This window comes from Capricornis sumatraensis, chromosome 3 (assembly GCF_032405125.1).
Source record: "Capricornis sumatraensis isolate serow.1 chromosome 3, serow.2, whole genome shotgun sequence".
NCBI classification, from domain to species: Eukaryota; Metazoa; Chordata; class Mammalia; order Artiodactyla; family Bovidae; genus Capricornis; species Capricornis sumatraensis.
The window spans coordinates 174,558,501-174,571,607 of NC_091071.1; the positions used below are offsets into that span (position 1 = coordinate 174,558,501).

Genomic DNA, 13,107 nt, shown 5'->3' on the forward strand with positions numbered 1-13,107 from the left:
TGTTTGCATGAGAAGATCTTTCCTCACACATTCCTCCTTCAGGGGAGTCCCCAAGAGAACACGAGGTCAGGGCAATCAAGCTCCAGGGTTAAGCGCCATCTGCAGTTCACAGAAGAGAGAATTAGGGATGTTTCCTAGCAGACGATGCGCTTCGGAGCTGGACAAACCTGAGTTTCGATTCAGACTCCCATAAAATTGACTTTAGGCAAGCTGACTTCTGTAAAACTCAGCCTCCTCTAATAACAAAATGGGCACATGAATCCTATCTCCTAGGATAGATGAGAAGACCAGAGAGGGGGAAAAAAATGTATGGGATTCATACAGTAGGTGCATAGCATAAGGCTGCTCCTTCCTTCCCAGGAGAGGTCAGAGTTGTAGGGATGGAAAGAAACGGGAGACACAGGCAAAGATGAGGCAGAATTTATTCTCCTTGTGGGCAAGTACAAGGTTCAGGATGGAGCCCACAGAGAGGCAGGTCCCTGGGGTGCCTCACGCTACGGGCAGGGGCCACACTTTTCCCAGTGCCAGGCCCACTGTGTGCCCCCCGGCCATGAGGATCCAGAGTCCAGGAACTGGGCAAGAGTGGGATGGGGGTGGGAGGAAGACAGGGTCCTCCCCAGATCGTGTCCTGACCATGTTTCCGACTTCCATAGGAAGGAAGAACAGCTCGGCGATATAGTAATATAATATATAGAGGTGTAGAGAGCTGGCCGCGGCACCTGGGCGGGGCTGAGGCTCCCCAAATTATTGCAGGAGGGAGAGGGGACTCAGTGCTGGCGTCTCCGCGGGACAGCTGTGCTGGCTACCGGGAGGGCTCGGTGGGGGGTGGGGGGTGGGGTGGGGCTGGGCTCGTCCCTCCCTGGAGGCTGGCAGGGCTCACCGAGTATCCTGCTTGGTGGGGTTCCGTGGGCCTTGCCAGCTTCCCCTGGGATGGGGCTTTCTCAACCTGGGTTTTTTTTTTTTTTTTTTTATGTGCTTTGAAGACCATTTTTGCATTGTCAGGAGTGAGGAAAAAAATATTCTGACATGGTAGAAAAAAGATATTTACATACCCTGGTGGGCCGTAAGGAGGAAGGTCAACTGAGTCGGTGGGGGTGGGGGAGGGGTGGGGTGGGGGCTTCCCAAGTCCCGCCCACCCACATCCGTCTGTGTGGGAGGATTTGGGGGAAAGAGCCTCCCTTGGAGGCGCAGCTCTGAAACTCTGAAGCTGCCGTGTGACCTTGGACAAAGCACACACACTCCCTTGGTCTGCCCAGAAGGTGAAGGAGGGGTGGACTTGGGGCTGAAAAACTAGGATCTTATGGTCCTTGATCCTAGGCATGGGGTCGGGGGGCGCCGGGGGGGACAGGCCAGGGCTGGGCAGTGACATTGGCAGAGGCCCTTCCAAGTGAGAAGCCCTGGGCTGTGGGGGGGGAGGGGTACCAAAGACTAGGGGGAAGGTGGTGGCCCCTGGCCTGTGGCCAGGTAGCCAAGTTCAGCTGAGGGCATCGCGTGTGTGCCGTGGTGATGCCTGCACAGAAGGGGGCCAGAGAGGCTGGCCGGGAACCCTGTTTTCCTGTTGAAGCAGTGATGGGAGCCAGGTGGGGGAAGCAGGTGACCCCCGCCCCTACCAGCTAGAGGGAGGGCTCAGACCTGAGATAGAGCCGGGGGTGGGCCCACCCGGGCGGAGAACTAGAGTGGGCCTGATGCTGGTGAGGTTCGGAAGTAGCCCCTGGCTCCAGCCTCCAGGTGTGCGGGAGGGGCTGAGCCTCTCCCCAGACCCTGTGGGTGCTGGGACCCGGGCCCACATTCGAGGGGCAGTGTCACACCGAGCTCCAAGCTCACACATCCTCACGATTGTGACACGCCAGCCGCAGTCACACACACGTGCACCCCCAGCCTTAATGAATAAGCACGGTCACCGAACTCGCACACATCCATGGGGGCCTGAAAGATGAACACACACACACACACACACATGATCACACATGATCACACATGATCACACATGTTCACCAGGGCTCCCATGACCTCGTGAGAAGGTGAGTGCGCGCGCACACACACCCGCATGCACACGGAGGCAGGTGGGCGACATCTCAGGGCCCTTGACGCTCCAGCTTCTGGGAAAGAGAAGGCCCTCTGCCCTCTGCTGGGCGCCAAACTCCCTTCCCAGGTGGCCTGACCCCGGATAAGTTGGGGTCTTGCGGCGGGATCCTCGGTCTCCTTGGCACCTGAGCGGAAGGCAGCTGAGGCGGAAGGGCAGAGGCCTGGGACCGCCCACCTCGCGAGTCCTCCGCCGGCAGGAGGGGCCCCGGGGCTGGCTGAGTTTAGGTCAGAGGTGCCGGCGGGGCCCCTGGGTGCTGGTCAGCTGGGCCCTCATGGTCTGGATGCTGCCCAGGATCTTCTTCTGGTGGCCCATGAGGGTGATGCCCAGGGCACGCACGTCCCTGGAAAGGAAGGCGGTGCTGACCTGCGAGGCTGGGACCCATCCCGGGAGCTGCCGTGCTCAGCGGCTCCGCCTCTGACCCCGCCCCCTGCCCTTGACCCCGCTCGGATCCCGATCCGTGGGCCCACCACACTCACTGAGCGTTCATACGGAGCACCATGCCCAGGGAGGAGTAACCCCCAGCAGCGAAGTGGTCCCGGTAGCGGCCCATGCGGATGGAGTCCAGCCAGTCTCCCACGGTGAGGCCCCCGCTGCCGCCCCCGCCCCCTCGGAGGTCAAAGCAGCTCCGGGCAAAGGCGGGGGGCGGACACCTGAGGCACAGGGGCCCTGGGTAAGGCGCCTGCCAGGAGACACTGGCACCCGCCACCGTCAGGTTCGGCAGCAGCTAAGGGGTTTACCCGGGCTTGGAAGGAGAGGGGTGAACAGGGGTCAGAGGCCCAGGCTGGGTCTGGTCCAGGGGTCCAGGCGGAGCTGTCCCGAGGCCTGGATGAAGCCGGGGCCTTGTCCAGGGCAAGCGGGGAGGGCAGCCCGGCTTGGGCGGGGCTGAGGTGGGCGCCAGGCACCTGTGCACGGTGGCCGTGGCCCTGAGGCTCTCAGGGCTGTGGATGAGCGAATCCAGGACGCTGACGATCTGTGAGAAGCGAGGCCGCTGGGCGCGGTCTTTGTGCCAGCAGTCAAGCATGAGCTGGTGCAGCGCGTGGGGGCAGCCCATGGGTGCAGGCAGGCGGTAGCCCTCCTCCACCGAGCTGATGACCTGAGGGGGAACACGGTGCTGGGCTGGAGCGGCCCCCTGGCCCCCTGGCCCCAGAACGCCACTGCCCAGCCAGGTTCTGGCACTCACGTCCCGGTTGGTCATGTTCCAGTAGGGCCGCTCCCCGTAGGCCAGCACCTCCCACATGACCACCCCGAAACTCCACACGTCGCTGGCCGAGGAGAAGGTCCGGAAGGCGATGGCCTCGGGGGCTGTCCAGCGAATGGGGATCTTGCCTCCCTGTGACGGACACACGCGTGTTGAGAACACCTCCCCAGCCTGACCGGGAGCTGAGCGCAGGGGTCCGGGCTGGGAAACTTGCAGGCTGGCTGGAGAGACACGGCCTCCATGACCTTCCACGATCACCTGTTCTGATGCGGGGGGGACCTGCACATGGAGCAGGAGGGGACACTGAACGAGAGACAGTGGGTGGTGGGCTCAGCACCCTGGAGATGGTCAGTAAGAGCCGGTCAACAGGTTGAGGCAAAGAACTGACTCATAGGAAAAGACCCTGATGCTGGGAAAGACTGAAGGCAGGAGGAGAAGGGGATGGCAGAGGAGGAGATGGTTGGGTGGCATCACCGACTCGATGGACGTGAGTTTGAGTGAACTCCGGGAGTTGGTGATGGACAGGGAGGCCTGGTGTGCTGCAGTCCATGGGGTCACAAAGAGTCAGACACGACTGAGCGACTGAACTGAACTGATGCCTGAACAAGTGATGAAGCTCAGACAACACGGTGTAGCAGGTTTCCAGCTCCCGTCACCCCCTTACAAAATCCTTTCTCTAAGTGAAACCTCAGTGGGTGAGACCCTAAGGGTAGGCTCTGATTGAGGCAGACCTCTGCACTTAAGGCCCCTTTCAAGAAGCCCAAATCCCCACAGAGTACATTGTGAAAATGCTGGGGGGTTTTAGCCAAACTTTAAGGACAGATGCAGAGTGGATGTGTGACTCAGAGAGAAATCAACTCTCCCCAAATCTCCCAGTGAATGAGGGGCCATGGGGACCAGCCCTGGTGTCTCTTCAACGGCACAAAGGTGGGAAAGCTTGCACCCATTTGACAGAGGGGTAAACAGAGGTGCAGAGAAGAGACAGGAGTCGCCCCAGGCTGGAGGCAACACTGAAATTTCCAACCTCCCTAACGACACGTGGGGCATGGGCTACGCACCGTGGTGGTATAGGCAGCATCAGGGTCGTCCTCCAGCACCCGGGAGAGCCCGAAGTCTGACACCTTGCAGACCAGGTTGCCGTCAACCAGGACATTGCGAGCGGCCAGGTCGCGGTGGACATAGCCCAGATCTGAGAGGTAGTGCATGCCAGCGCCCACGCCTCGGAGCATGCCCACCAGCTGCACGATGGTGAACTGGCCATCGTGCGTCTGCAGAGGGATGCGGCGCGGGCTTCAGGAAGGCTCCTTGAAGTTCACAAAGGGCCTCCCTGCTTAGGAAGCATGCTAGTGATGAGGGTTTGTTCTCACGTCTCATTTACCCTCACAGCAACCCTGAGAGGCAGGTAGGTAGGTGGGGCGTGAAGACTTGTCATCCACTTTGCCCAAGGGGAGAGGGAGGCCCAGAGAGGTATGGCCCTGTCCCTGACCACCCGACAGACACATGGCCCTGCGAGGGCTGGGAATCGGGGTTTCTGGCCCCCACCCCATGCCTCCCAGCTGGGTGGGGCCCTGGGAACCCACAGAGGCACTGCTCTTAGCCTGTGTGCAGGACAGGGCCGCAGGACCCACAGCAGAGGGACTTTCATGTGATGGGGGCTGAAAGGCACTTGGATGGACTGACCCTCTCCATCCCTGGCTCCCCCTTCCCCAGGTCTGTTAGGTCTAAGCTCTGGGGACCAGGGGGTATTTGGAGGCCTCGCGTGATCTCCCATCACCCAGACTGAACCCCCTCTCCCGGCCCATGTGGAAAGCAGAGTGGGGCACGCACCCTCAGGAATGCATCCAGAGACCCGTTCTCCATGTACTCAGTCACGATCATTGCCAGACGGCCTGGGGGCGGGGGGTGCGTAATGGGGAGGAAGTGGCTCTTGGTGGGGGATCAGGGCTGCAGGGCCGTGACTCCATGACCATGCCACCCCCCACCCAGCTATGAGCTGCCAGGAGCCCACGGGGCCCAGGGACCGTAAGGTTTCCACTAGGGTCCTGGCTCTGGGTCCCCTTCCCTGCCAAGTCATCCGGGGACCTAAACCAGGGGGATGGGGCAGGACAGGGTGGTAGGCAGATGGACCCAGAGCCCTGACCCCAGCAGGAGGGGCTCTGAAGGCTGAGGCTGTTGTTCACCTGGCACCTACCACGGGTGACGACACCTTCAAGGCGGATGATATTGGGGTGGTCAAACTGACCCATGATGGACGCCTCACTCAGAAAGTCCCGGCGCTGTCTCTCCGTGTAGCCGGCTTTGAGGGCCTTGATGGCCACGGGCACGTCCCGCTGCCCCGGCATCCGCAGCCGCCCGTAGCAGACTTCCCCGGACTCGCCTGTGGACCCAAGTGGAGCAGGCAGGGGGCAGATGGTGGGACCTTCCCCTCCTCCACCTGAACTCTGCACTTGCCCCGTCTTGCACACCCATATGCCTGGCCACGCCTGGCATCTTGGCGCCCCGCTCCCTCTGCCCAGCGTGCCCTTCTCCCGGGCACCTCCATGACGTCCCCCCATGCACAAGCCTTGCAGCTCACCAGAGCCAATGATTTTCTCGATGTGGATCCGAGATGCCTCGATCTCTCGGGTGAAACCACGGCCCGTCCGGCCCGGCTCCTCGTAGGTGTGGGGTTCTGTATAGAACTTGGGCTCTGGGATCTTCCCCGGAGGGTGGTGCAGGGGCAGGAAGACCGGTGGAGGCGCTGAGGGGCCAGGAGAGAAGGGCCATCACTGGGGTCCCTGAGGACGTCCCCTCCCAGCCCTTCCCTGAGTCTGGGAAGGGGGTGAGAAGTGTCTTCAGGAATCTCAGGATGTGGGGGGCAAACAGCAGGCATCCAGTAAGTGTTTGCCAAGTGAAAACGGGTCTCTGTGGAATGGCTCTGAGGTCTCTAGGGGATCTGGGGATTTCTAGTGAGTTCTGAGTATGTCTGACATATTTCTGGGCTCACTTTCAGGGTCCTTAAGATCCTTTTCAATTGGTCAAACTAACCCAAGGTCCTTATGAAGATCTTTCTCATTCCTCGGGTAGGAGTGTGACCAAGAGTGGTTTCACCACAGTACCGACTCAGGTGGATGGAAAGTGGTTCTCTAAAAGACTGGGTTAAGTAGGATTCTGAGGCCACATTCAGGCTGCATGGGAATCAGTACCATGACTGATTCTACCATGGGCAAAGAAGTAGAGTGTTGAGGTAGGTATCCTCATATTTGCCTTGTTTTCTGAGGTCTCTGCAGGGTCCTGAAAAAGTTCTCTGTAGCAAGCGTTCTTGTCCAACAGTATATGACCAACCCCCGCTCCCTCCGCAAAAAAAAAACCTGTGTATGAACATGTGTGTGAGTGCAGAAATCTGGGCAGTTCCCTGGGAAGATCTCTATAGAATCCTCTGCAAACCCAACAAAGTTGAACCGCACCATGCCCCTGGGGGCTGGGGGCTGGGGGCTGTGTGACACCCTGCTGTCTCTCTCTCCAGGGCTCTAGTCTCATCTGCGGGCACTTTTTCCCTTCCCTCCCTTTTTCCAGCCCCAGCCCAGCACTGGCCCCTGCTGTGATCGCCCCTCTCCCCTCTGGACCCCGGGCCTCCTGCACTCACCCTGCCCGTTCTGATAATGCATCTTCTCCTCATCTGAGTGCTGGAAGGCCTTGCTGTAGCCACAGTGCCTGTGGAGGGGGACGGTCCTCAGCTTCAGCCCTGACCCCCATCAGCGACACATGCGAATTCCCCCTATCTTTCCCCCATCCCCTTTCAAGTCAGCTCCGGCCACCCCAGCCACTGCCCTTGGGACATCCTTGACATTCACAAGCACGGCATGGGACTTTGCTGGTGGTCCAGGAGCTATGAGTCGGCCTTGGAACATAGGGGACGCTGGTTCAATCCCTGATCAGGGAACTAAAGTCCCACGTGCTGCAGTGCACCTAAGCCCGTGTGTCACAACTAGAGGGTCCGTGCACCGCAACGCAAGATCCTGCATGCCTCAACTAAACCCAATGCAGCCAGATAAATAAATATTTTAAAAATACTTCGTAAAAAAGCATTGTATAGTTTACACAGTTGAGTCCACTCAGCCTTCACAGCAAAATCTATGGTATTCCTGGCTCAATTTTACACCAAAAGCACTCCCGGCAGAAGGTCTGGGAGATGAGGCTTCTGATGCCAACTCTGCCACGTGACCTCAGCAAGCCCCTTCCCTCCCCTGGGCCTCAGTTTCTCCATCTATGGACGATCTTTCGAATTCTTGCTGAGCAGGATCCGAAGCCCACCCCACCTCCCTCTGGAACCGAGTGGAAGAGTGACTAAGAGCCCGGTCTTCAGTTTTTTAACAGATCTGTGTTCTGTCCCGCTTCTGACACCTATTTAGCTGAAGTGGCCTCACCTCTCTGATCCTCAGCTTACTCACCTGCAGAATGAGGTCAGAATCTATACATCCTGGGGCATCGTTAGGACTGAATGAGATGGAGGGGGTCACGCTGCAGGGAGACCCAGTGGGACTGGCTGGTGGGCGGACATGGCATGAGGAAACGAGAACCAAGGATAATGGCTAGGTTTGGGGCTTGTCACACCATGAACGGTGGTGCCACATTCTGAGACGGGGCTTGGGGAGGGGCTGGTTTGGGGGTGCTGTGTGTCGGAGACACATTCGAGTGGAGATGGGAGAGGGCAACTGGACCTCAGGGGAGAGGCCTGTGTGGATGCCACACACGGGCAGATGTCAGCGTGAAGGTGGAATTCAAAGCCGCAGACCCTGATAAGGTCACTGAGGTAAGGTGCAGGGTAAGCGGGTGAGAGAGGAGGGTCTGGATGGGCCGGGATCCTCCAGCTTTTGGAAGTTGGTTTAAAAGCTGGAGATGCAGAAAGACAAGGCCGGACAGGTGGATGGAAAACAGGAGGTGGGCCTGAGCGTGGAAGGTGAGAGGGAAAAGTGTGCCAGGAAGGAGGGAAAGAACAGGTCTGTCCATAAGAGAGCCCCGCCCCAAGCACAAAGCGTCACTGGCTCGGCGGGGGCTGGGGACAGGCAGGAGACACAGTGCTCCGGGGGAGGGGCTCAGGGTGGCCGGGTGCCCAGGACCACCCACCTCTTCTTGCAAATGAGCAGGAGGAGAAGCACAACCAGGCCAGTGATGAGGGTCAAGCAGATCCAGACGATGGTCCGGGTGTCGTAGCGGGGCCCTGTGCGGGGGAAACCAGGGCCGGGGTGGGGGCGCTGCCTAACCTCTTAGCCCAGGCCTCAGAGGTCTGGCAGCCTTCCTGGGGCCCAGTGGCAGCCTCCTCAGCTCTGAGAGTCGGGGCACAGGTTGCACCTGCCTCTGCCCCGACCCTCCCCTCTACAACCTGCCGCTTCAATATCCTGCTTCCCAACCTGGTGCCACCCCTTCCTGGGACGGTGCAACCCAAGCAGAGTCACCAGACTTCTGAGCCTCAGCTTTCTCACCGACGAGTCCAAAACCACCTGCCCTACCTGTTACTGTAAATGACGAAGCTGGGTATACCGTGCATTCTTGCCAGTTAACCCGCAGCTTCTCCAGGGAGATCCCAGCATTACTGTGAGCTGTCAGACCAGAAAACTGGGGCCCAGAGAACTCAAGGAACTTGCTCAAGGACACACAGCACGGAGTCAGGCAGGATTCCTACTTGGACGGTGCCAATGTGGGGTCAAACCTAAGAGCGCTTGAGACACACAAGTTCCAAGGGCATGCCAGGCAAGAGGCAGGGCAGCGACTCAGCCTTGGAAACCCGTTGTCCTAACACTGCCCCCTGGAGGGTGCTGAGTATAGGAGAAGACCCCAGTTGGCCGGAGATGGGCGGGGGGTGGGGGGTGGGGTGGGGGGGGTGGAGGGCAGAGGATTCCCAGGCTTGAATGTGTGCTGGAATCACCCCCAAGGGTTTTGATCCAACCGAAATTTCTGGGCCTCCAGTCTCAGAGTTTCTGAGTCCAAAGATGTGGGGTGGGGCCTGAGAATGAACGTTCCTGACACTTCCCAGGGGCTGACGTGACTGCCGGTCCTGGATGATGCTGTGGGAACCGCTCTTCTGGAGGCGGGGGGTGGGAGGGGGAACGATACTGGGGAAGGAGCGCAGAGCCTGTCCCCAGGCTGATCAGATTCAAGTCTTACTCTGCTGGGTCACCTTGGGCAATCTGTTTGACTGTTCTGACGCTTGTGTCCCTCGCCTGAAAAGTGGGGAGGTGGACACCGCCAACTCCCTAGAGGGTCTCAGGGCCAATTAGAGGGTCTGCCTGTCGGCAAGGAGCACCAGGATCCTGCCAGTCACACTGATGCTCGGGAAAAGCCCGCAGATGATGGGCTGTTACGAGCTCTCTCAACCCGGGGTGTGTTACCTCCCTTCTCTGAGCCTCAGTTCTTTTTTCACCTATGAACATGCCAATCGGTTCCCACACCGCCCAGCGCCTACTAGCCCCTTTCCTCTGACCCCCGCGACCCTGGCGGCGCCCTTGCCTCCCCCCTGCACTCACGGGGTTTCCCGGTCTCCACCTCCATGGCCTGGCTGAAGCGGCCGCAGCCGGCCGAGGTGCGGGCTCGGACCTGGAACACGTAGCGAGTGCCGGGCTTGAGGCCCGAGACGGTGGCGCTGGTGGTGAGCGCCTTGAGCGTGGAGTAGCTCTGCACCTCCTTGTCCTGCGGCGGGGGCGGGGCGGTCAGCCTCGGGCCCCCGCCTGCCGCCCTCCCCGCTCCCGTCCCCGTGGGTGGTACCTTCTCGTAGTACTTGATCTCGTACTCCAGGATGATGCCGTTGGGCTGTTCCGGCTCCTGCCACAGCAGCGAGACGCTGGTCTGCCCCGCTCGCTCCTGGCGAATCACCACCACCTGGGACGGGGCTGGGGGGCGGAGGATAGGGGGAGGGGGACTCGGTTAGGTCAGATGGAGAGACGGGTGACGTTGAGGCCTCTGTGTGTCCCTTGCCCAGGAGCGGCCCCGGGATGCTAGCTGGGACCACACTCACCCTGCCAAGGGTCCTGCCGCTGCCCCAGGAAAACCAGTCCCCTCCGCTCCTCCTGGCAAATCACTGCCGGGCAGCCTGGTCAGTTACGCGGGGTCAGAGTAGCCTGGCTCCCATCTAGGAAGCTGGGCTGGGCTGGACCCACGTGAGGCCTGACCACCCCAACTTCCACTGCCTCCTCCCTGGCCAAGCCGGAAGAAAGTTTGCCGGACCCCTGCCAGCCCTCCCAAGAAGCCCCTCTCATCCGCCCTGATGTCTGTGTTGCCACGTTGCCCGCCCCTGCCCAGGGCCTCAGGGGTTGTGCAGCAGGACCTCAGGACTGCTCAGAGAAGGAGGAAGAAAAGGAGAAGGCGGGGAAAGAGTCAAAGGAACGGGCACCCTCACTGCCCGGGTTTGGAGGGCGTGAGTGGGCTGGCGCTGGCTACTGAGAGAAGGGACGTGAGCTGGCCCGCTGCCCACCCAAGCTCAAGTACCCTGGCTGCCACACTAGGTCGCCTTTCACCCCCTGGCTCTTTCCCTCATCCTCCCATTTCCTCCCCACCTCCTGCATTCTGGGCAAATGCCTCTGACGTGAGCCTGACGGGAATGTCAGATGTCAACCCGGCCACGGCCAAATGGAGGGGACTGCTCTCGGAGCTGTAACCTCGTCCCTGCTGCCCCCTCCGGCCACAGCCTTCCTGTTTCCCCGCTGCTCACCCTCCAAAGGCTGGAGGACCCTTGATAAGAAGTCCTCACTCAGGAGAGATGGGGCTGAGTAGGAAAGAGAGGAGGGTCCTGGACCAGCCGGGGGTCATCTAGCTTTTGGAAATTGTTAGAGAAGAGTTGTTGGCCATGAAACTAAAAGACGCTTGCTCCTCCAAAGAAAAGCTATGACCAACCTAGACAGCATATTAAAAAGCAGAGACATTACTTTGCCAACAAAGGTCTGTCTAGACAAAGCTATCGTTTTTCCAGTAGCCATGTATGGATGTGAGAGTTGGACTATGAAGAGAGCTGAGCACTGAAGAAGCAATGCTTTTGAACTGTGGTGTTGGAGGACGCTCTTGAGAGTCCCTTGGACTGCAAGGAGATCCAAATAGTCCATCCTAAAGGAAATCAGTCCTGAATATTCACTGGAAGGACTGATGCCGAAGCTGAAACTCCAATACTTTGGCCACCTGATGGGGAGAACTGACTCATTTGAAAAGACTCTGATGCTAGGAAAGATTGAAGGCAGGAGGAGAAGGGGACGACAGAGGATGAGATAGTTGGGTGGCATCACCGACTCGATGGACATAAGTTTAAGTAAACTCTGGGAGTTGATGATGGACAGGGAGGCCTGGTGTCCTGTAGTCCATGGGGTCGCAAAGAGCTGGACACAACTGAGCGACTGAACTGAACCGAACTGAGAAAAGAGGGGCTGGTAGAGACGGAGGACAGGCCAGACAGGTGGATGGAAAATGGGGGGTGGGCCTGGGCATGGAAAGCAAGAGAGCAGGGGAGGGAATGCCCACTGCAAGCTGAATTTCTAGGGACAGGCGGGCAAAGGTGTCTGACTGGGGGTGCCCAAAGGTGTCTGCGGAGGAGAGGACACAGGTGTGCGAGCATGACAGTTCTTTTCAGGAAGCTTCCACATGGGAAGAAGTAGTCTGGTGGCTGGAAGGGCGTGTGGGTTCTTGGGAGGCTGCTCTTTTTAACAAGGGAGCCCCTGAGCCGTGTGAGTAACTCTGGGTTCTCCTTCACCCCCAGTAGCTGGTCACCTGCCTCGGCCGCCCCAGAGACATGCGGGCAGGGGCAGGGCCTAATCCTTTCTGAGTCATCAGCATCGAGCGGACAGCCTGGCATCTGATGGGTGCTCCACAGACGCCAGAGGAATGAGGGTCTCTTGGGAGGATGAAGCCTTGGCCTCTGGGAGGGGGGTGCCCTGTGATCTGGGCTGGGAAGCCTGGTTCACTTGGGAGCGAGACAGACCTGGGTTCGAATCCTGACTCGACCACTCTTAAGCAAAGACCCTGGGTGGCTCTGGGCCTCGGTGCCCTCCTTAGTAACGCAGTGGGAACAGAGCTGTTGGGCCAGGCCTGCGTGGTGTTAGAGGACACGAAAGTGGGGGTGGTGAGGAGCCACGGGGCGCGTGCCAGGGGCCTGTTAATGGGAAAGCCGCCACAGAGGGCTCTCAGGGCAGGCCGCTGCTTGACAGGCAGGACCCACCAGGATGGGGAAAGAAAGGGGCTATATTCGGCCCAACGACTGGCTAGAAACAGAGAGCTAAATGGCTGTTGTCCAAACCGGTGTGGCCAAAACCATCCCAGGGACAGCAGTGGCTGCTGTTCTGGAAAATGGCCATCAGAGTGAGTTTATTTTTTAATGACATTTATTGAGCACATACCACGGGCCAGCTGCTGGGCTCAGCGTTTTTATCTCCTTCACTTAAGCCTCATGACAGTAATCGCAGAGGTATGATTATTCCTACTGCATGAGGGAGTAAACAGAGGCAGAGGGGGAAAGTTCTGGAACCCAGGCCTTGGATGGTCATGCTGGTCTCCCACAGGGCTTTCTGGATCACTCCCACTTACAGGAGGGCTTCCCAGGTGGCGCCAGTGGCAAAGAACCCGCCTGCCAATGCAGGAGGTGTACGAGACGTGGGTTCGATCCCCGGGTTGGGAAGATCCCCTGGAGGAGGGCATGGCAACCCATTCCAGTATTCTTGCCTGGAAAAGTTCATGGACAGAGGAGCCTGGGGGGCTACAGCCCACAGGATCGCAAAGAGCATGTGTTCTATTTTTCTAAGGGCATGGAAAGCCTGTAGCTCGGCATCCTGGTCAGGAGGACAGGGTTAGACAGGTGGGCACTTGCCCA

General features: G+C 59.2%; 1 protein-coding gene across 1 annotated transcript in view; it reads right to left on the bottom strand.

Moving 5' to 3' along the window:
* Positions 1-2,311: 2,311 nt before the first annotated feature.
* Positions 2,312-13,107, bottom strand: part of EPHA8 (EPH receptor A8) — a 34,075-nt gene continuing 23,279 nt past the window's right edge. The window contains exons 6-17 of the mRNA XM_068969613.1: positions 10,026-10,150; positions 9,788-9,950; positions 8,391-8,484; positions 6,910-6,977; positions 5,860-6,024; positions 5,476-5,661; positions 5,112-5,173; positions 4,343-4,552; positions 3,267-3,416; positions 2,989-3,179; positions 2,563-2,736; positions 2,312-2,426 (exon numbers count right to left, since the gene is read on the bottom strand). Of these exons, the coding sequence (XP_068825714.1) occupies positions 2,312-2,426; positions 2,563-2,736; positions 2,989-3,179; positions 3,267-3,416; positions 4,343-4,552; positions 5,112-5,173; positions 5,476-5,661; positions 5,860-6,024; positions 6,910-6,977; positions 8,391-8,484; positions 9,788-9,950; positions 10,026-10,150 (1,703 nt within the window). The remainder of the gene's footprint in view (positions 2,427-2,562; positions 2,737-2,988; positions 3,180-3,266; positions 3,417-4,342; positions 4,553-5,111; positions 5,174-5,475; positions 5,662-5,859; positions 6,025-6,909; positions 6,978-8,390; positions 8,485-9,787; positions 9,951-10,025; positions 10,151-13,107) is intronic.